Here is a 23,311-nt window from a genome sequence, read left to right on the forward strand (position 1 = left end):
GCACTGAACTAACCTCAAATAATAATTAACGGGAAATCGGAAACTTGATACAATTGCATTGAACTAACCTCAAAAAATAATTAATGAGAAATTGGAAACTGAATGCAACGTACTACATTGAACTAACCTCAAAGAATAATTAATGGAAAATCAGAAACTTGATGCAAATGCATTGAACTAATAACCCTAAAACATGTTTGTATTATATGTAAGGGGAATAAATGTCTCGACAAATATAGTTTTGCATTTTAAGTAGTGTTTATCATAATTTTTTTTTATTATGATTAAGAATGTCATGCTATTCAAGTAGCTTCAATATTATCTTCGTCACATTGGGCATTCTCACAAAACTTCAATCAAACTTCTACTATTTAACCTAACAACAAAAAAAAGTCGATGAGTTTTATCAAAGTTTGGTGCTTCCTTTTTATAGAGAGTAGTGCAAGAAATTTGAATGACTGATTAATATAATTTTCATATCTCATAGCTATGCATAGTTGCTAATATTTTTTACAATAATTTAATATAACGGCACCCGTTCGTAGGACGGGTTCAAAAGCTAATATGTATTTACATCAAAAGATTTAAAGTAAATACATTTATCAGCATCATTTATGTGATATCCATTGGACATCATGACACTGTCAAACTTTTCATGCCATTGTTTTGGCGCTTGTTTCAACCCATATAAAGACTTAACTAATTTGCATACTTTTTGCTCATTCCCTGGTACTATAGTAGCCTTAGGCTGTATCATATATATTTCTTCATCAAGATCACCATTCAAAAATATAATTTTTACATCTATTTGATGAATAAATAAATTATGAATAGCAGCGAGAGCCATTAGAACTCTTATAGAAGAAATCCTAGTTACAGGAGCATAAGTATCAAAATAGTCAATGCCTTTTTTATGGGAGAATCCATTGACTATTAGTCTAGTCTTTTATTTCTCAATGGAACCATCTAGCTTCAGTTTCTTTTTGAAGATCCACTTGTAACATATATGTTTCACCCCAGGAGGTAGATCAACTATCTCCCATGTGTGATTAGATATAATCGAATCTAGTTCTGAGTTTATAACATCTTTCCAGAAAGGTGCATCTCTAGAATGGATTGCCTCATTATACGTCACAGGATCATCATCAAGAAGAAACGTGTAAAAGTCATCACCAAAATTGGTGGATTTTCTGTCTCTTTTACTCTTCGGAATTTCTTGTTCAGAAATTTCAGGATCTGTTAATTATTGTTCACTAGGAGCAACCAACCTCTCAATGCCAATTTTCAAAGGAAACAAATTCTTAAAGAAATCATCATTTTTACTCTCTATAATAGTGTTAGTATCGATAAGGTTATTATCAGATTTTACTACTAAAAACCTATATGCAGCACTATTATCAGCATAACCAATGAACATACAATCAACAGTTCTAGGTCCCAATTTTTTCTTTGTAGGTTTGTTCACTAGAACCTTTGCAAGACACCCCATATTTTGAAGTATTTCAGGTTAGGTACATGACCTTTCCATAATTCATATGATGTCTTATTCCCTGTTTTCTTGTTGGGTATCCTATTATGTATATGGCAAGCAGATAGAATTGCTTTCCCCCATAAGTTCAGGGAAGCTCCAGAACTTACAAGCATAACATTCATCATCTCTTTTAGTGTTCTGTTTTTCCGTTAGACTACTTCATTAGACTTAGGAGAGTATGGTGGAGTAGTCTCATGAATAATGTCATTCTTGTCACAAAAATCCTGAAAGGGGTTAGACTCATATTCTCCACCCCTGCATGTCAGACTGAAGACTTTTAATCTTACAGTTAAGCTGGTTTTCAACTTCAGCTTTGTACTTGAGAAACATCTCACCTACCTCATGCTTGTTTCTAAGTAAATATACCATGGTATACCTAGAGAAGTCATCTATGAATGTAATATAATAAAACTTCCCCCTTCTAGACATGGTACTTCTGAATTCACCCAAATCCGTATGAATAAGAGTTAGTAATCCAGTTTTATCTCTAGAAACAGTTCTGCAGGGTTTCTTTGTGGCTTTAGTCTCAACACATATCTCACATTTATCATTAGAAAAATCAGAAATATTAGATAATAAACCACATGCTTTCATCTTTTTCATATACTGAACATTCACATGTCCTAGTCTACCATGCCATATATTAAAAGAGTCAAGCAAGTAAGCAGAAGCAGATTCATTCTTATTAATAATAATGTTGTCAAGTACATTCAACATGAAAAAACCATTGTTATTACAATAACCTTTCCCAACAAAATCCTCAGTCTTTGCCAAAACGAACTTGTCACTCTCAAAAGTCACCTTGACACCAGCTTTTCCCAGTAAGGACACAGAAATCAGATTTTGACGAATCTCAGGAACATGAAGTACATTACTAAGTGAAAGAGTTTTCCCTGAAGTTAACTTCAGAAGAATCTTGCATGTTCCCTCAACAGGAACAGACCTTGAGTCACCCATATAGACCTTTTCATCTTTCACTAGTATGTAGTTTGAGAAGACTTCAACATCACCACAGACGTGGCGGGTGGCACCAGAATCTAGTACCCAGTTCTTCTTCCCAGTGGCCATGAACACTTGTGACACCACAACAACAATAATATCATCTCCCTCAACTATATTAGCATTGGGAGGATCATCAGTGTCTTTCTTGTGCCTGCACTGAAAATCCCTATGTCCAGGTTTACCACAAACATAACAATTTTCATTGCCAATACCACTCATTTTAAAAGAAGTGTCTTTGACCTTGAAATTCTTATTTTTGTTGTACTTCTGCTTTTGAGAGGTTTTGTTAGATTTGTTGGGATTACCTTCAATGATATTAGCTTTAGAATGGAATTCCTTAGACAACACATCATCCCGAGTCTTGTTCTTTTCTTCTATGTGAATGTGAATGATCACATCCTCAAGAGTCATCTGCTTGCGCTTATGCTTCATACTATTTTTATAGTGTTTCCAAGACTCGAGGAGTTTCTCAATCAAACATCCAGCAACAAAGATTTCGGGTAAATTAATACCCTCAGTTTTCAAATCATTAATTAGCACATGAAAATCATGGATTTGAGACGTTACATCTTTATCCTCTCTCATCTAGAACTTAAGAAAAGTCCCAATAGCATATTTCGGAGTACCAGCATCCTCTATTATGTATTTTTTATTCAAACTCTCCCATATATCATGTGCATTCTTATTTGAACAATAAATATCAAAAATTTCATTGGACAAGGTACTCAAAATAGCATGACGACATATCTTATTCCCATTGAGCCAAGTAGCTTGATTTCTTTCGAAATCATTAGAACCCTCCATGGGTATTGTATCAGTGAGATACTTTGCATAGTTGAGTACATCTAGGGCTATGAACACCCTTTCTCTCTATCGCTTGAAGTGTGAACCATTGAAGGATTCAATCTTTGACACATTAGGTAAGTTGCGAGCATTCAGTAGAGGTGCAGAATCTCTCATAGTCGAAGTAACTTCCAAGACTCTAAAATTAGTTTCTTTGTTCGGTGTGTCTGCTGGTGTAGACATCTTGAATCTTTCTTTAAGATTATTGTATGTGAATAAAGAAAACAATAAAGAGACAAGGACAGAAGTAATATGTAACAACCAAGGCATGGATTAGACTGTCCTTAAGAAAAGATTTAAGCCCCTTCCAATTAGTGCGAAAATACAATACATGGCGTCTTCCTCATAGATTCAATAGTTAAACGATCGACTTTGTACTAGAACAGACTACCCTCTAGAACAGCAATATAACTCTCTTTGGCGACTACAGGAAGAAGAGAATAAGAATAGGGCAGGTTATGGTTTCTGTTTCTCTGAGATAGGTTTCTTATGAACTGTATAACCTCTATGGATGCACAGTCTTATATATAGAGGCTTGGTCGGTCATAGCAGTCCAACTCGCACAAGGACTTGGTTGGTCAAGAGACCAACTCACACTAGGACACTGAAACTAAAACTTGCAGCAAAAGAAAAAAAAACAAGTTTAAGGCTTTTGGTTAATCCACTACCCACTAGACATAAGCCCAAGCCCAAGCCCGACCTGACTCGGCGCGCGACGTGTGGCTTTGGGTGAGTCCTCCCTCTTAACACAAAAGCATTTGTATCCTAAGGGCACGCCCTTATGGTAGAGGAATGTCTCTTATACTTCACTTGCTAGTGGTGGATAACCAATGTGGGACTATCTATAATGCACTAAAGTGGAAAGAACACACTTTGTTCATCTCCTTTGCTTTGCACACACACACTAGTATTTAGAAATACTCATAGAGATTCCAACACTTAGTTGCTGCCATGGAAAAATGATCAGGACTGCTATCATGGAGAGCGACCTCTGTTGCTCAGGATATTTATTTTATTTCTTCAAAATTGGATGACTGTAAAACTTTATATGTTAGTAGATCCTTAAATATTGTAGCTTATAGTCTAGCATCTAGGGAGGTCGAGCACCTCCTTTCTTTTGTTTGGATAGAGCTTTGGCAAAATTCCTGATTGACCAATGTAAGTGTTAATCCCAGTGAGGGAATCCCTCCATTTCTATGGGGGTGATTCCCTTTTTGCTTAAAAAGGAAAGTATCTAGGACCTTTTCTTCTCTTGTGATTGGGTTAAAAGATTATGGTGTGTCTTGAATGCTATGTTGGATGTTGATGTACATCCAGACTGGAATGTGTTGGATTGGCTAAATGAATTCATTGGATGGTGTGGGGTGAAAAATGAGGTCTTACATCGTAGAGGATATTACTGTCTCTTGTTCCTTTATGATATCTGGTGTAGTAGGAATAAAGCTAGGATGGAACAGGCAGTAGTAAAGATTAGTAGTATTTTACAGCATACTGAAGCATCAAGATTGAGATGTTTTGAGGCCTTTCTTCCCAACAAAGATCCTTTATTATATGAAGTTTTGCCTCTGATTAATATTAGATCTTGGTGTCCTCCTGATGCACCTTGGACTAAGATTAATTTTGATGTTGGTTTTGACATGTCTAATGGTAAGGCAGCAGCAGGAGTTATTTGCAGGAATGTAGATGGATTGATCCTAGGAGTTGCTTTTAGGAGGTTCTATGCAAAAGATGTGGAACAAACTGAGGCTATAGGAGCTGAAGTAGCTGCGCTTTTGGCCCTTCATCTAAAGCTTTCTTCAGTCACCTTTGAGGGCGATTCTTCTTCTGTTATTTCTTGTTTTAAGGATTGTAATATGTTTGTTATCTGGAACATTTATGCTATTGTATGTTTTGTTAAGTCCTTAGTTACAAAACTCAAGGTGTTTCTTTTGTTTGGGTCTGTAGAGCGAGGAATGGGTTGGCTCATGGCCTTGCTTCTTGGGCTCTCAAACAAGTGCCAGGAAGTCAGCCCCGCTCGTGTTTGGAGTCTGTAATCTTTGTTTTGGCTCTATGATCTACGAGTATGCGAACCGTGCTACGCATCGGTGTTTTTTCAAATTTTTAAACCTGTCGCTCTAACATCTCTATGATAGTATGATTTTTTGAATTATAGTTATAATCTAAAAAATAATATAAAAACATTAGGAGGGGTTGAATATAATTTGAGTAACGTGAATGAGGTTTTCTAAATTATTTTAAATAATATGAAGCTAATTCTAATTTCAATAAAGTGAGAGAGTTTTTGGTAAATTGTTTAAAAAGGAAGGAGCTGATTAGAATAATTAAGGGAGGTGGTTCTAAAATCATAAAATAGAGAGATTACAAATACACAGTTCGGTTGAGAAATTTTTCTCCTAAAAATCTAGCTATCATATAGTGTAGAGAAGAGATATATAATGAAGATGGGGTTATCGAAAAAAAAAAAGTTTGGACTTTGGACCAGAGTTAAATTCACGTTATTTGGCGCAAACTGATCAACCGGGTGGGCTTTAGGCATAAAACGGATGTCTTTCCCCATAATTAAATGGAACAGTGGGTTTTGGCGCAATCTTCTGAACTTATAAATACATTATAATTTAAACTTATGGACCATAAGTTATTTCTTTCCCATTAGAAAGCTTGCCCGGTTGACTGTATCGAATAACTGATATATTCAAATTCGGCATCCAATTTTGTGTTGTATTACAAGACAGAATTCTAGACGAAGAAGGTCTGTCTTAGTAACATTTTTCCTCAATTTATATGCAACCTCAAGTTTTCAATCCTAAAAGAAAAACTTTGGAAATATTTTTAGATAATCACAATGGGATTCATTGAACGGGAGGAGAAGAGGAGAAGACAAAAAGAATCTGTTTTTCTGAGTGATGAATTAATAATGTATGAGATACTGCCTTGGGTACCTGTTAAATCTTTGTTCAGATTCAAGTTAGTTTGCAAGCAATGGAACAGATTATTCTCAAGGGATTCCATCTTTATAACATCCCAATCTGAAAGAAGCTCAAGCCTACGTCCGGCTCTCATATATTATACCTCTCCAAATCACGCATGTCTCTCTCCAGGTCAAGTTGTTGGCCTACCAGTACCAGATATGATCCAGCTTTCAGATATGTAAAAGGGATTGTAAAGTTGCGTTTTAGTCACGACCTTACGAATCTAGATGATTAGGGAAGATGATGTTATGACTGAGTTCGAATTATCGAACTGCCTACGTATTCAGTTCTCCGGTAAACTGGAATCAAGTCGGACGTAGTTAATATTGAGTGGTGAGAATGGAAGATGGAGAGAATGTGAGCATGAAGCTCTCCCCCTCCTTTGTTAGTTTCCTCGTCATTTATAGCCTGTGACCCTTGGTCAATGTAGCTCGTGGAGGATAAATGAGTGCATAGTTGCTGTTATAGAATTGTTGTAACGGCTGTCTTTCTTTCTTTGAGTGTTACAAGACTTGGCACGACCTGACATGAGCGACTTGGCTGAGGTCTTGACCTGAGCGACCTAGTAGGTCTTGGTATGAGCGACATGGCAGGTCTTGATATAGTTATGTGATGAGTTGTGTTGGACACGTGTATAATATACATTGGTTGTATATATTAGTCTCTCACAGGGATGTATAGTATATTACTGGCCTCAAGCAATGGGGTTGTTTGTGGCTCATGTGTGGATTATGGAGTTACGAAGTTCTTCGTGACTAACCCTGTCACCGAAGAAACGGTATATATTCCCAGTCCAAAGAGCATTCAACCAGACAGTAGAGACAGTATTAAGGGTCATACTGTTGTTGGTTTCGGTTTTGGCTCATTGCGTTGCCGTGCGTTCTATTTAATAACCTGTCCATTTGTTACTAGAGTGCCAAAAACCATTCAACAAAACATTGGTAATGGTTTTCTCCGTACTGTTTGTTTTAAAATATATTCTTCGACAACAGGTGAATGGAGCCTATCTAAAGCAGGAACGCAAGTAAGTGGAGAACAGGATTTGTCGTTTTGGAAGATGGGTAGATCTATTTTCATAGCTGGAACATTGTACTGGAAATTACCGAAGATTGTGTTTTGGTTGGATACTAAGGAAGACAGCGCAGGTGCTGTGGCTGCTCTGGTAGAGGAGAAAAAATTTCCATCGGGGGAGATTGGAGACTTCAATGGTGAGCTTACTTACACAACTATCACAACTAAAGACATACAGTACAGATATAGGTTTTGAAAAATGAAAAAGTCAAAATTCAGTGGATGAAGAGATATTACTTAAGCTTGAGCAGGATCTTTGCAGATAACCAGAAAGTCATATCCCCTTGGTTTCTAACTATGAAGCTGAGGAACAGAGTCGCTTCTGATATTATTACTGATAGGCATGCGACTATTTCAATGCCTTCTGAAGGTGGAGATGTGGTTTGGTTTTGGGTGAAATGTGGGAGGGGAAGAGATGAAGGGGTTGTCTTTTCATACAATATGAAGACCAGAGCACTGCAAGCGATATGTGAACCAAGGATATGGGCATCCTCAAGTTTTCTCTCTTACAAGAGCTGCCTTGCCCCAGTCCCTACCTATGCTGCGTAACCAAAATTAAACAAAGGCATTTACCTAAGCTAGTGTTTTTTTTTTCTTTTGGAGAGGAATGATACAACGATTACACAAATATCTTCTATCCTAGAAGAACGGACAAACGTAATGGGATTATTCGGAAGAGGAACTAAAGGTTGAGGGCCAGACCTGTTCAGCTCCAGTATGGTACAAATTAAAGGTGAGATAGATGCTATGCTGATTGATACAAAGAACATTTTGGAGTCTTTGATGTGATCAGCAGGGATCAAGAAGGTAGATCGATCGGTGGTGGCAGCAACACAGATGGGAAGGGCCACAGACTCTATAGAAGAAAGCATTCTAACAGTGGAATTTGCAATACAGGGCAAAGGAGATGCAACTGAGGAGCATCATTTGGGAAGGTAATGTAGAAGGCGCAATATTTACTTTTCGGAACAAAACTGTTTACTGAATGGAGGCTGAGAGAAGGTATGCAAGTACATAATAAACATACCCAATCAGAAAGTGTCATCAGCACAATCAGTCCTGATCTACACGAACGATTTCAGCACATAACCGACTTCAATGCAGGCATGCAGCAATATCAGGTCGTGCATCAGACTATCAGAGAAGAAAATCCTTCATTTAAAGCTCACTGCCAATACAGAATCTTCAACTCCTCTCAAATCGCATATCACATTTGACATTTGGCACAACGTTCACATATTCTCATCAAATCTTTTCTTATACGGGAAGACGTTACATGCAACTAATCATTGTGATTAAGATGGTTAAGATGTTAAATAGGTATCTTGATACCCTCCTGATGGTGATGTGATTAAAATGAATACTGATGGCTCCTCTCTAGGTAATCCTGGTAATGGAGGCATTGGTATGGTGCGATATGTAGGCCTAGACACAGTGCAAACGAATTTGTAGGGTGCTTGCTCAAGGCCTTGGAGTTGAGTATGGCTATTGTTTTTGCAGTTGAGATTGCAGCACAACATGGATGGAGAAAAATATGGATTGAAGCTGACTCTAGTGTTACTTATTAATTTTTTGTGGTTTACCTTATGTGTGAATTCTTCTTTTACTATCGGGTTATTTAGCCTTTGGTCCTACTTGTTCGAGAGATATGTACTCATATACCCTGTGGATGAGGGTTTAAGTTTGAGATATTCTACCAAGATTATTGTACTCCTTGACCACATGCTCTACGCGAAAATGCTTAGATATGAAGAGGGCCAAAATTATTTGAAATGCGAGTCGGCTGTTGCTTGTTTTCACTCAAATATAACATGAAAATGAAATACTATCAGAGAAACAAAATGCAGAACTGTTTACAACCATCCTACTCAATTGCTTTATATCCTCACAATTCAATGCGGGAAACTTCTGAAAAGATTTATAACATCCGTTTACTTGATTCGGATGACTTGTAAGGTAACTTCGTCTGACAAGCATCCTAAGTTCAAACCCAATTGAAAGGGTTGAACCCAGGAAATATCACAAAAATGGAAACAATAAGACTGAATAATGACATACCTACATAGCTAGCCTATGGTACGACGATGTGAAAAACTGCCTGTCTTTAACATATGACCACGTTTTGCAGACTTCACAAGACTAGAAATCTTGATCGGAGCTAGCAATGTGCCTGGGAAACAAGTAAATGTAGGTGCAAGATATTCCTCAGATGTCATCAACCATTCCCAGCAAATGACACTTCCTTCTGCTTTGCTTCCTTGGAACTCGTACTCAGCCCATGGATATTCTGACAGAATCATTATAAACACCATTAGAATTCACATTGTTTATCAAACAAAACTTGTGTCTTGGGGCTTTGGTTCCAATTCGGAACAAAGTAAGTTAAAGACTCGAAGTATACAGAGGGATGAGGAACCTACACATGTAATCTAGATACTGTAGTAATAACTATTTAAAATCTCCATAGTAATTTTAGTTCCGTAATAAATTTCCACAAACAACAAATTTAAGGGAAAAGCATAGCTCAAAGAGTTCCATGATTCATGACTATGGCCAAATAAAATTGACTTAGATAATGGATTCTTCCAGGTCAAGGAAGAGTTTCAAGACTAGAGAACTCTTTGTCAGGTGCCGTCTAACAACATAGAAAACAAAGCAACATAAACACACAAGTAAGAACAATATATATAAATGGGGAGGGATCAATATACCATGATTTTCATACCATGGTTTATACCATGGCCCACAACTTCACCCACAAGATGAACTAGAACCTAATTTTTTTGTGGATATGTCCAACAAACCTTGAAGATCACCTCCCCTATATATATATATATATATATATATATATATATATATATATATATATATATATATATCTGAAAGTGTTCCGTTTACCATACTTTTTATACAATAGTTTATACCATGCCCTACAACTTCACCTACAACGCGAATTATAATATAATTTTTTGTGGATGTGTTCAACTAACTATGAAGATCACCTCTATAAAATTTCTACTCATTTGATAATGTTTAACTATGTCAAAAGATAATTGCAAAATCGAATAATCTTAGCCGTTAAAAAAAATGTAAAGTTGACAATGATTTTTAACTAGATTAGAGATTTCCAAATGAGATGATTTTTTGTGTAGATACTATCTATGATATATATATATATATTTGTTGGCAAGGTTATTAGAAGGAATACACTGTATAAACATGACGAGGAGCCTCTGGCTGGTCGACACCAAATTAGATTTCCATCCAAACTGATCCAAAGGAATTTAAGAATTCATGGATTTACCAAACTTTTTTATTTCCAGATAGTGAGATGATATCAAGTGTATCTACAGATCAAATTAGCAATCAAGGGCTTAGATATCTATTAAGAGAGACCCAAATAATACAATGAGAGTGGGTGTGCTGCAATAAGAACTGTCCAATGCAAGGTGAATTTTACAAGCTATACAGACGAGACCCATATCCTTTGCTTGAGAAAATGTTGATGTCATCGGTGTACACCTAAATTTCTTCATCATGTTATGGTGGTCCATGGACAATGATCACCCTTTGTCAATGAAGGGAACAAAAACATTTATGTATCACCTAACATTGTTTCTATGCAGTTAACGCTAAAACTAAATAGATATAGCAACTATTAAGTTTCACTTTACTAGCATACAGAAAACGTCTTACCAATCACTAAATGTATTTTATTCAATAAAAAGCTTCAAGAAGTGATTCTACTCGTCGCACGAATAAATCCAGATCTTAATTTTTACAGATACGGTGATCCATAATACAAAACTCCAAAACATTATTTCTGTTAATTAGGCCTAATATTCATGGATCTCAAACAAACCCAAATCCAACATTAAAATGTAAAAGCACAAAAAGAATACGAACCGTGGCAGAAGATTGAAGAGGAGGGGGTTCAACAAGATCAAGAGAACGCATAGACATTTTAGCAATTTCAGAAACAGCAGATTCCTTAACACCAAGTACATCACTAGTCAATTCTTCATAAGCAGCTTCAAATGCTTCTGTCCAAAATCTAGGCAATCTTATCCTTCGACTATGTGTATAAACATCCCACATATGCTTCACTACTTTCTCCCTCTCCTCAATTTCCAAGACATCGAGATCTTCGTGAATGGGTGAATCGAGGAGATCATCAGAGATATGATTGAGATTACCAGCTGACCATTTAAGTGTAACTGTGCCAGTGAACATGGACCAGAAAGCTAGTAATAATATTGCAGCTAATGCCCAGAATTTATACCTTCCTTTACCAAATATACTTCCATCTTGATGATGATGTGAATGATTATGGCTCTCTTTTTTTGTTGTTATTGGTAAATCATCGTCTTCTTTCATTCTTTTTTTTTTTTTTTTTTAACGTTAGAAAGTGAGATGGGGAAATGGAGTTGGATTTGGTTATTATTTGTTTTGGGACTTTAATTCTTTAAATGCAAGTAGGTAGGGGGAAAAGAGAGATTTTTTTTTAATAAAGAGAGAGAGAGAGGAATGAGGTTAATGACTTAATGGGCTCAGGCTATCCACATTTGTCTTTGTTTTTTCTTGTTTTCACACTATCAATAAAACAGTGAAGTCAGATATAACTATCACGGCCTTTAAATAAGAGGCCCACTATATATAGTTTGATCGAGGCCCGTAGTTTGGAATGTTGCAGTGGCTTATCAAACATTTGCATTGACATTGTCAATGAAATTAAACAACCTCCTATGACGTCAACCCATGACTTTGGAAGTTTGTGGTGAAATCTGCCGAGCCTCCTCTCCAAATATTTAAAAGAGTTTATTCAATTTCGGCCCCACTTTTAATATGGTATTCAACATTTGGCTCCTATAAATTGTTTATTAATTTATTATTTGTTCCAATTCTGTCAGTTGACTGGGTCAATTTTAATTGCCACTGTAGTATATTTTTCAAAATAGTAATTTTACCCTTCATGTGATTTGTGTGTGAACCTTGTAAATACTAGTTTTGTAAAATTTCAATTTTGAAATCCAATACAAATTTCGTTTCGATGATATTGATTTAAAAATTCTTATGGCAATTATCTATGGTACAAACATCGATGGCTTGGATTAAAATATTTAGGGTTTTTACATATTACGAGAATGTGGTGGCCAAGAACAATGCGGGAAAACAATTTAATTATCTTCTTTCTTAATGAAACTCTCATCTCTCTCATTAACTAACTTGCAAAACAAACAAAAATCGAAATTTAGTCATTCCATCTACATATATTTTTGTTTTTGTTCCCTGTTTCAAAAATATTTTTAAGTTTTTAGCCCCTCCTCTATTAATGGACTGTAGGATATCCTTCAAAGAAAATACAAACCTTTGGTGCACCAACGATATGATGACAACTTCGCTACCCCCATTATATTATTTGATTTGGAGTCAGACATGAGCAAAAACCAATAAGCAATTGGTCTAGTACTTATAGATGACCAATATATTTATTGGGACATTCAAAGCTCCAATATATGGCTAGTAGCTAATAACTCTTGGATGCCAACTGTAAGATTTCGACACGTGTCATTTTGTTTTGTTTTTAAAAAAAAGTCACGTGTGGCACGCGTGAGGGGTATTTAGGGCATTTTGAAATTATGAGGAGCAAAACATGATGTGCAGTTAAAGTTGACCCAGTCAACTGACAGAACTGAGGCCAAAAACGAATTAAGCAACTTTTTTTTTGAAATATTTAAAGGGTTAAGGCAGACTAGTTACATCGAAGGACCCTAGCCCGAAGGCTTACATTGCCCGAACGCCCATCAACCCCAAAGAGAACCTAGCCCGAAAGTTTTTGCCGATGCGCCATTTTGAGTAGACCCAACCGCCTCAACTTAATTTGTCCATGAAGACTTGTTTTCGCTCCTTGGTCCACCTATCATAGCAGTACCCTTGTCACTAGCCTGAAGACTCACCTAGCCCAAAGGCACATCACATAATTACAGAAGAAATAAATCCCAACCAACACTTGGTGGGATTCGAACTTGCAACCTCTCCCATGAAGAGAGGGGGTGGTATACAACCAATTGAATTGAATACCCTATTAAAAGTGGGACCAAAATCGAATAAACCATATTAAGAGTTGGGCGTGTGGACATTTCATAAAAGTATTATGAGTTAAAAGATATACGTCATGCGTGATAAGAACACGGATTCCAGCCTAATTTTGTGAATACAACAATTGAGATAATCAATTGATATCAAAGCGAGTTATAAGAAATGGCATTATTTGTAACGCCCGTATTTAAAATACATATTTATTTATTTATTTATTAATTAATTAATTTAAAATTCTTTGGATTGGATTTGGGATCCGTGGGCCTAATTTTTGGACCCGAGTCTGTGTTGGGCTTAGGTTTCAAACCCATGTATATATACATATTTTTCCAGAGAATAGAGTTTTTAGATAAAAAAAAATAAAATAAAAATGGAGGCGGAGATAAAAACTTGATTGCTAGAGCGTCGGAGCGCGACGATTCGGACTATAAGGATTCGTGGAGCTTTTGATTAAGTGAGTAGATTAGTTTTTTCTATTTCTAGTCTAACTTTACTACCCAAGCTTTCTGCTTATGTTTTTTGACCATTCTTTTTCGTTATTATTATTCGTAATGTCGTTGTTAAACTGTATTGTTGTTGTTAAACTTGTTGTTATTAGACTTTATTAATGTCGTTGTTAAAAACTAGTTAAATGGAAAACTTGTTAATTGGTAGTATTAGGGAAACTCTGGGGATGGGGCTATTGAAGCTCGAAGGAGCGTCAATGGCGTCTCGAGCCCAAGATAAAGAAAACGTACTATTGTTTTGTTTGACCTATTCTTTATGGTTTTGATTTGGTTGTTTGATGTTGGTTATTGATGGTTGGGGGGGGGGGTGCTGTCGGAAGACTCGAAGAAGTCGTTAATGGAGGCGCCAGCCCCATTAGAAATCTGAACTGTTATGTTGTTGTGTTGGTATATGCTTTTGAAATATTAAACTGTGATTGGGATGGGTTGTTGGTGATGGGGTACGGTAGCTAGTGTAGAGTGTGTGTGAGGGCTGTAAATGGGTGCTGTTGGAAGCTTGAAGCAAGCTGTTAATGGCGGACGACCCAAATCCCATTTAAAGGGAGGGTTATCAATATAGGAAATCGAGTTGGGGCTTTAACTAAAGTTATTGGGTTTTTGTCAGGGATCAAAACCGCTCGGTTGAAAGGGGCGGACGAGTGGAGGTGGTGGTGGCCGATTTGGTGGCTACTGGAGCTAAGGAAGATGACCAGTTGGGCCTTGGGCCGGTTTCAGTTTTTGGGCTTTAGTTTTTAGTTGTGTTAGGCCAAGTTTGTTTTGAGTTTGGACCAATTTGGTCTAGTTTTTTGGGCCCAATTCTATTTGGTTTGGTTGGGCCAGTTCTATTTTGTTTCTTTGGACCTGGTTTTAGTTGTTTGGCTGGGCCAGTTCTATTTTGTTCTTGGGTCAGACCACATTAGTTTTCTTTGGGCTGAACCAATTAAAGTTTTGGGCCAGTTTCAAGTTTGTTTTGGGGGCCGGTCCATATAACTTAATATAGATTGAAATTGGGTCTTTAAATATTTAGACCTTTGGGTTTTCGTTTTGGGCTTTGATTGTGGACTTTTGATATTTTAATTATGCTACGTTTTATGTTGTAAATTGTATGGACAAAGCAAATGCTAAAATGGTGCGGAAGCTTGTATAAATTTGGTTGTCATTATCTAAGAAAGATTTGATGTTGATATTGTGTATTTTTTGACACGTGACGAGATAGAAAATTTAGGAGACCTAATATTCCTAAAACGATATAAAAATGTTATGCGGTACGTTTGGATAAATGGAGACATTACGTGGTATGTGGAAATTGTTTTTATGTTAAATGATATCATATGATAGAATATCTATTAAATGCAATACCTTTGAGAAATTGATATAAACACTTCATTATTATATATGTGAGATGCTACTATAAGATAGTATAGTATTTGTAGATATTTTCCACGAAATTGTGGCTTAGTGCAATAGTATATTGGCACGTGAAAAAACGAAAGTTGTTATGAGATGTATTGAGATATTTCTAAATATGGTGGTTTAGTACAATAATTAATTGGCATGCACGTGATAGAGTGAAATGGTTATAAGACACGAATGTATGACACCTGAATAAATTACGTAACGAAAATCCTAGAACCTAGCTACCACAACTCATGTGATTTGACTCTTATGATGGGTGTATGTGATATGATTGGCCCTTCTGGCGTTTTAGTGAATCTGAATGGCCCTTCTAGCGTAGCCGAATAATGGCTTGATTATTCCGTTTGCAAAACTAGAACGAGACGCGCGATATTTTTATGCCGAATAGTGGCAGTACTCACATAATGGCTTTCGTATGAGGGTTACCCCAGTATCACGATATCCCCCGCTTAGGGTAGCTACGCACGAAGTGGTTCATTATGTGAAGGGAGGCATGTGGATGTACATGTTCGGCATTGGATAGCGATTGTGGTAGCCAGGAAAACTAGGTAAGACATAGATACGACGTGATTTTAGGGACATGCAAATAAAGCCTTAAATAATATAATTATGGTAATATGTTGGTTAATGATATATCTTTAAATATATGATTGTATATGGTTTTTGCGTAAGGGTGGGTCAACCTAATTACTTGTCTTGAGGCGACTAACTAACTCAGAATTGAGCATGAAATGCGAAGAAGTATAGAATATGCTTGACCGGTTAGTAGTTTAGTTAGAACCTAAAACGCGATTGGAGGAACTAAATGCCTTTGCATTTTTGTTGGGAAGCTAATTAAGGCGCCTCAGTGGAGGAACTACCTGCCTTAATTATTGTACTTAAAGATGTTGTATTATTCGTTGGATGTTAAGGTGCCTCGGTGGAGGAACTAACTGCCTTATTTAGTGTGTAAATATATGTATAAGTATATATTGTATTTTAGGGCTACTCACACCAGCATTGTTTATAATGTTGACCCGATTTGCATGTTTGCTTATCGGGTGTATTCATTAAATGAACATAGTTGATAAGTCTTGACAGTTTTAGTATTAAAGAAGATTGGTTGCTGCTTGTGGTTTGCATTAGCGTCGTATTCAGGATATGTTTTGTTTTCCCTTAAGATATAATAGATTTTAGTTGAGACAAATGTAATTTGTATTTTCAGTTGTAATTATAATTAATGAGGGTTGAAAGGAGATTTGTAACTTAATAATATTTGTGAGTTTTTGGTAATGGAGAGGACTTTAGTTTATTTGAAATTTTTATTGGTTTTTAATTATCCGCATATTTAAACTGATTATGGGTTTTTAGAAGTTGAGAGTGCATCACACCTCGAAAATCGAAGAATCGGAAACAAATATTATTTTTCCAAATTTTATCGAAATTCGGGGTGTGACATTATTAATTTGGCATTCATCAAATCTTTCACCTTTGGCCATATATGTATTTGTTATTGTTGTTGTTTCTTGGAGCCGATAGTTTTTAACCTACGACTTAGGTGCCCAATTTTGTGAAGATAAAGTATTTTGATATTCAATCCAAAGTTACTTGTCATATTTCATTGAGTTCATTCAACAACATTGACTCATGCACACCACTATGGCCTACGTCACTAAGCAAAATATCCCGTAGCAGATTTAGCAGTTCTTCACATTCAAGTAGCAGATTCTGAACGACCTTGTTAAGGTATTTTTTTTACTCCAAGGTCATATATATGTCAGGGAAGGAAACCTTTATTATATGGATTTCAGTGGGCGGCCTTAGTATCAAATCTTTTGGGGATTAATTTCTGTTTGCGTTTGGAAGTTGGAATCCAAATTCTTGGAACCCATGCATGCCTTGTGTATTACATACCAAGATAATTGCAATGAAAAAATGTATACCAAAAGTCCAACATGATAATACCATAAAAGTTATCCTACGTGTGATAATTACCGTAAGTTCATCCTGTGAAACAAATTGAAATTTGAATTGGTACAATGCGCCAATATTTGGCTGAAAAGCTCTATATATATTAGTTTTCCAGATTCAGAATTAATAGTGCTAGCATAGTTTTCTAACATAAGCTGCTGTTTGCAATTCTCATGTCTAAATTGTAGGCATGATAATAGGAAATTGATCATAATGCATTCGAAGACTCAGTCCCAAAATTTTCAAATTTTCAAATTTTCAAAATTTCAATCCCCGCCTTCCAAAACCCGAACTGTAATAGGTTTGTGCCATGTGGTGCTCATTTAAATTCAATGTGAATCGATTTGTTATTTTTGTCCAACAAAATAGCATTTGTTTCCTAAGAAGGACACAAGGTTGTGAAACTAATTCTCCACCAGCAAACAATGCCGTCATCAGCCAATTTCTTGATCATATTTCTTGAAGTTCATACGACACGTGTCAGACAATTTAGGCTAGATGTTCCCATTTACTCGATGTGTGAAAAGCTTTGATTGCAAAATTGGGCTTCACGCACTCCCACGCAGGGAGCCCAAGATGGGTGCATGAATCCAAAATAGGAAATTTAAGGACTCTTGTTGTCCGAGTTAGATCAGGAATCTAAATGCAATATCAGCCGCTGGATCAAAAGTGAAAAATGGAAACCCTTCGACTACTGTCTAAATGAGGACCCCTAATTTAATTGCAAAAAGGCAAGTTCCAAACTTTTGACGGTTATGATTCAATATAATCAGATAGTGATCAAGGAATGCCATTTGGAGAAAATCACTGAAATCAGTTGTTATAGAGTAAATTTGTTTGTTAGAAGAGAGAGAGAAAAAAAACTCGTACTTGGTGTGTTAGTTTCAACAACTGAAAAACAAAGAACCCTAATTCTACTTGAAGTCTTTTGTTATTTCTTGGTATCCATATGAGATGGTTCTCTAGTTCAACTCCTAAAAGAAGTTTGCCTTCTTTCTTTCTTTTCTTCTTGCAAGTTTGCAACTTCTTTGCCTTTTTGTTTTCAGATTCAAGAAACAAGACAACATCATGGATCAAGAAAGTGACAAGAAAAGGAAGTTTGAAGAAGCTTTCGATGAAGATCTTAGTTTGAGTTTGAGACTCTCGCTTTCATCAAGTTTTCATGGTCCTTCACAACCAATACTAACACCATCACCAAACCCACTACCATTACAACCACAACCACAAGAAGAAGAACAACAACCTGAAGAACAACTAACTTTTCATCAATTTCCATCAAACCCTCATTCTTCACAGCAACAAGAACTCTTTCAATCTCCACTTTCTCAACCTGCACCACCACATCTTCAAGAACAACCGCAGCGAGCACTCTACTCCGCACTTCATGATTCTAATTTGTATCAACCACCTACTGATCATTCAACAACATTCACAGAACCAGTAGGACGAAGTCGACATGGATATGCTCCAACTCGCGGTAGTCGTGGTCGTCGCCTACACGGTGCCAACGCCCGGAACGAGAACATCACTCCTCCCTTTCAATGGGCTACTAATCAACGTGCAACTGTTCATGACTTAGAGTACCTCAGACGGAAAAATCTTAACAAGATATCTGGTGAAGTTCAATGCAAGAAGTGCAATGCTCGTTACAACTATGAGTTTGATCTTGATGAAAGGTTTAGGGAAATTGCTGAATACATCATTGAAAATAAAGCAGAAATGCGTGATCGGGCGCCTAAAGTTTGGTCGAATCCTGATCTTCCTACTTGTGATCATTGTGGACATCCCAATTGTTTGAAGCCAGTGATGCCGGATAATAAAGATGATATCAATTGGTTGTTCTTGTTGTTGGGCCGAATGCTAGGGTTTTGCACTCTTGATCAGTTGAAGTACTTCTGCATGCATACCAAAAATCATCGAACCGGGGCAAAAGATCGAGTTCTTTATCTTACTTACCTTGGTTTGTGCAAGCAACTTGATCCTAAAGGACCATTTGATCGTTGATTCACCATCTTATCGAGTGTTCTTATTGCTTAGTGTTAAGTTTGTGTTCTATAGGTTTAATTTCTTTCATTAGTTGCATGTAAATAGACTATTGTTAGTCCAGTGATTAAGTAGCATCAGTGTTAGTTGGTGACCTCATCAGTCTAGTATTAATGGTGAAGGAGGGTGCATGATTTTTGTTTTCCAAGAAGAATTGATTATGTATGTGATTAATGGAGATTATATTGGATATGCCCTCCTTTAATGAAGTTTATGCAATTTCTTTATTGAAGTTTATGCAATTTCTCTTGAGTTTTGTTTTTTCAATTTGTAAGTTTGGGTTCTTCATTTGGTCTATTTTCTTGGCTCTCGCCCCTTTTATTTTTTGTTAATTTAAATTGTGATTTCTACATTGTAATATAATTTTTGGGGCATTGACAATATATTAGATACTAGAAATTGGGCTCTAGACACTTTCTTTAGTGTGTTTTTTGTTTAGAGAAAGACCAATATTATCTTTTGATTCTACTCCAATTTTAACAACACCACTTTTTGGGTGTATTAACTGTTTTTAAAACTTCTTATTTCTCCTTTTTACCCTTTTATTTGTAACTGTCAATTTCTTCCACAAATAAATAATACAAAAATCTAATGTCTGCAGTGCGTGTGCAATGTGTGTCAATCGAGGCCACTGATCATGCACCCATGCAAGGGTGCGTGTGTATTGCTCCAAGATGTACTGCAATCAAATAATATAATTGTCTTATAAAAAAAAAACCATTTGCCTTTTCACAATTTCACAATTTGAATTACATCAAACTTAAACATGTTATTCAAAATTATCAGAGATGCATTTTAAATTGTTAAAGCTGTATTGAAATTAGTTGTAATCAACATACATTTTTTCCGTTTTTGAAGTTGATGTTTTCCACATTGTTTTGATCTCTCCAGAAATTCATCTCACTTTTAATTGGAATTTTGTAGATTTAGGATGAATTTTAGTTATTTTGATTAACCCACTACTCTTTTGGTAACTAATTTAGTAAGTAGTTTTTTTTTTTTTGTTGGTAGTTGGTTTTTTTAGTTGGGACTAATAAAAGACAGATGTCAAATTTTAGTTTTTATGGAGGAAAAACAAAAAAAAAAGTTTGCTAAAAAAAAAATTTTGCTATTTCCTCTAAACTTAAAAATTTAGTAGTGTATTGCATTTGGGATTTTGGGGTTAATGTCAATTGGGAATTTGTCCACTTTATTTACATGGATCATCGATCGTTAGCTACTAACAATAGGTGTGCGCGGTTCTTTCTATACCCTGGTGTTATTCTATATGGATCGGACTTTTAAGATAGGACATGGCTAGCTTCTCTAGTGATGAAATGTCATTGATTGTAAGAATGTGATCGATGCCACTGTAAGTTTTGTAGCACATGGAGGGAGATCAATTTTGGAGCAGATAGTTGCGCGGTTCTTTCTATACCCTGGTGTTATTCTATATGGACTTTTAAGATAGGACATGACTAGCTTCTCTAGTGATGAAATGTCATTGATTGTACGAATGTGGTCGATGCCACTGTAAGTTTTGTAGCACATGGAGGGAGATCAATTTTGGAGCAGATAGTTGTGCAAGGGAAGGGAGAAATATAATGGTGGACTGACAAACCTGCAGACTTTTTGAGAAGAATTGAACATATGGAATGACCTATTTCAGGTTTACTACATGCTTGAGGTATGACAAGCTCTGCAACTCATTCTTTGTAATTACATAACTCATTCATGTAAGCTCTGCAAACCATTCTCTGTATTTACATAACTCATTTCTACTTTACTATTACATAATGACTTATGAGAGCACATGCATGAGTAGAATACTCATCAAATCCTCCCCATTCAATTTGGAAAAACATAAAAAATACGTAGCTTCCTCGAAGTGATCATGCTGCGCAAAACCAAATATCATTAAAGTCCATGAGCATTTTCCAAATAAGAAACCAGATCCAGTTGATGCACCACTTGAGCTACTCTTGGAGAACCGTACGAATCTTCAACCAAACAATTAGTCGAACCAGAAATGGACTGAGAATTCGACCGTTCACCATTCCTGATACTTTGCCCAAATTCAAAACGGCGAGCAATTGTGGAATCATAACAGCCAGTATCTTTCGAATCATATTGAGCCAGGTTCAAATTTTCTTCGATTTTCCACCTCTTGCACCAATTCCAGATTGTTATCATGACTTGAAGCTTGAGGTACTAGAAAGTAGAAACAGAGATAATCGGAGCATTTTGTGGCTTGTGGCCCTTCACCTCCTCTTCGCATACCATCAGCATATTTTTTCGCTCTTTTAGACTCAATAGAATCGTACTCAGCGACACTCACATTACGGCGAGCATTGGAGTTATCCATATCCATGTGTCACCTTTGTTCCCAATGAACACCGCTAGATCAAAACAGCGTTTCCTGTTTTTGTTTAGATCAGGAGAATAAGAGAATTGGAGTGTTTTTGTCTGGCTTATGGCGACGAAGAGCTGTTGGGTCTTGCATTCTTCTTCTAGGTCCCCGTGAAATAGTTTTGAGTTTTAAAACCCTAGGTGTGGCTTTATTCATTCTAGTATTGTAACACTTAAATGTGAGGGCTTTAGTCCTGCATTGGTGACTTAAATTTATAAGATATTGTGCTCTTGAAAGGTTACATAGTGCTGGACGCCTTGGCCTCGAAGGCTCTAGGAGCCCCAGAGTCCAGACAACCTTAATGCTCACACATCACCACCCAAGATGGGTACAAATGTAATTTTGAAATTTGAAACAGAAAACAAAACTAAAATTTCTGCCATGATCAATTCCAGTAGAAATATTTTTAAAAAGGAAATTATACGCAGAACATGGTATTGTGAAATTAGGAATTCTATTCTATTACATATACTGAAAATTTTAGGCCTTTCATTCTGGCACAAGCTATAGAGATCATTCTAGCCCTATTCCCTAGATATTTTTCACACTAATAAAACAGTTCGCCACCTACAAATTGTTGGTATGCATTTTCTTGTTCAATTAAGATTTTTCTTTCAAACTCTTCCTGAAGAAAAGGTACAGGCCGCACACTATTGGCAGATTAAGAGAGGAGCCTGAACTTTTCGGGTAGCACAATCTTGACAAATCTGTAACAGAATACAGGTATAGTAGGATGCAAAAGGAAATAAGTCAAAGCACTGATCAATGTATTCTCTTCAAAAAAACCCATATCACAAGGCTAATAATACTATTGAGTATTGCCAATTATAATTTATGAAGAACATCGTCATTGTCTGCTCAGAAGATGTGCATATACAATCATAGACAAATCTCAGAAGTCCAGACATAAATTAAGCTACTTCATCATAGCAGAATTGTCCTCAGACCAATTATATCATTCATTACAGGAAACTAAAAATCACAACAATTTCACACAGTTGGGACGAGAAAATCCAGATACATTCCTGTGCAGTTAAAACCATGGTATTCACAATTATAAATACTTAAGCTAAAACAATGCTCATTTCTAATGACCCTCAGAGATATTCCACAAAGTGGAAGTTGCAGACATTCTACACGGCATCAGTTCTGACCGCCCGTCCGCTTTTTCTCATCCCAGAGATCATAATAGAGTTCAAAACAAGACTAAAAAGTTCTATGCATATCTACGTTTGTTTTTTCACTAATTAGAAGGCATCAGATAATAAAAATGAGTAGTTTTAGTCCACATATAATTTCAGTGTGTAGGATAAGATTTACTACATCACTTGCCTTCTAATTCTTAAATAAACACCATACTGCACAAATAAAAACACAAACATACACACAACAAACTATTAATCAAACATTCAGGCATCAGATAATAAGCGGAGTTTATTGTCCACATAATATTTCAGTGGTTAAGCATAAAAACAACTTTAACATCACCTGCCAATATTTAGAAAAACCTTAA

General features: G+C 36.2%; 2 protein-coding genes and 2 non-coding genes across 4 annotated transcripts; 1 reads left to right on the forward strand and 3 right to left on the reverse strand.

Moving 5' to 3' along the window:
- Positions 1-9,223: 9,223 nt before the first annotated feature.
- Positions 9,224-11,972, reverse strand: LOC147501302 (uncharacterized). Its single transcript, XM_086606337.1, has 2 exons — positions 11,323-11,972; positions 9,224-9,703 (listed from the first exon to the last, which is right to left on the reverse strand). Exons 1-2 carry the CDS (start codon positions 11,791-11,793, stop codon positions 9,632-9,634), a joined length of 543 nt encoding a protein of 180 aa, XP_086462463.1. The 5' UTR covers positions 11,794-11,972; the 3' UTR covers positions 9,224-9,631.
- A 6,320-nt stretch (positions 11,973-18,292) lies between these two features.
- Positions 18,293-19,676, forward strand: LOC147501303 (uncharacterized). The gene has a single exon (XM_086606336.1). It carries the CDS (start codon positions 18,435-18,437, stop codon positions 19,368-19,370), a length of 936 nt encoding a protein of 311 aa, XP_086462462.1. The 5' UTR covers positions 18,293-18,434; the 3' UTR covers positions 19,371-19,676.
- Positions 19,677-23,048: 3,372 nt separating this feature from the next.
- On the reverse strand, positions 23,049-23,134 carry LOC147501304 (small nucleolar RNA R16). Its single transcript, XR_015194083.1, has one exon. It is a non-coding gene; the product is annotated as a small nucleolar RNA R16 (small nucleolar RNA).
- A 73-nt stretch (positions 23,135-23,207) lies between these two features.
- On the reverse strand, positions 23,208-23,294 carry LOC147501305 (small nucleolar RNA R16). Its single transcript, XR_015194084.1, has one exon. It is a non-coding gene; the product is annotated as a small nucleolar RNA R16 (small nucleolar RNA).
- Positions 23,295-23,311: the final 17 nt, after the last annotated feature.

The sequence above is a fragment of the Coptis chinensis genome, chromosome 4 (assembly GCF_015680905.1).
Source record: "Coptis chinensis isolate HL-2020 chromosome 4, ASM1568090v1, whole genome shotgun sequence".
Taxonomy (NCBI): domain Eukaryota; kingdom Viridiplantae; phylum Streptophyta; class Magnoliopsida; order Ranunculales; family Ranunculaceae; genus Coptis; species Coptis chinensis.

What these genes read in the sequence shown, in the direction of transcription:
- LOC147501302 (XM_086606337.1), bottom strand. Translation starts at nt 11,793, where the DNA reads ATGAAAGAAGACGATGATTTACCAATAACAACAAAAAAAGAGAGCCAT. An exon ending in CTCTTCAATCTTCTGCCACG is followed by an intron (nt 9,704 to 11,322) that starts GTTCGTATTCTT and finishes TGATTCTGTCAG; the next exon opens with AATATCCATGGGCTGAGTAC.
- LOC147501303 (XM_086606336.1), top strand. Translation starts at nt 18,435, where the DNA reads ATGGATCAAGAAAGTGACAAGAAAAGGAAGTTTGAAGAAGCTTTCGAT.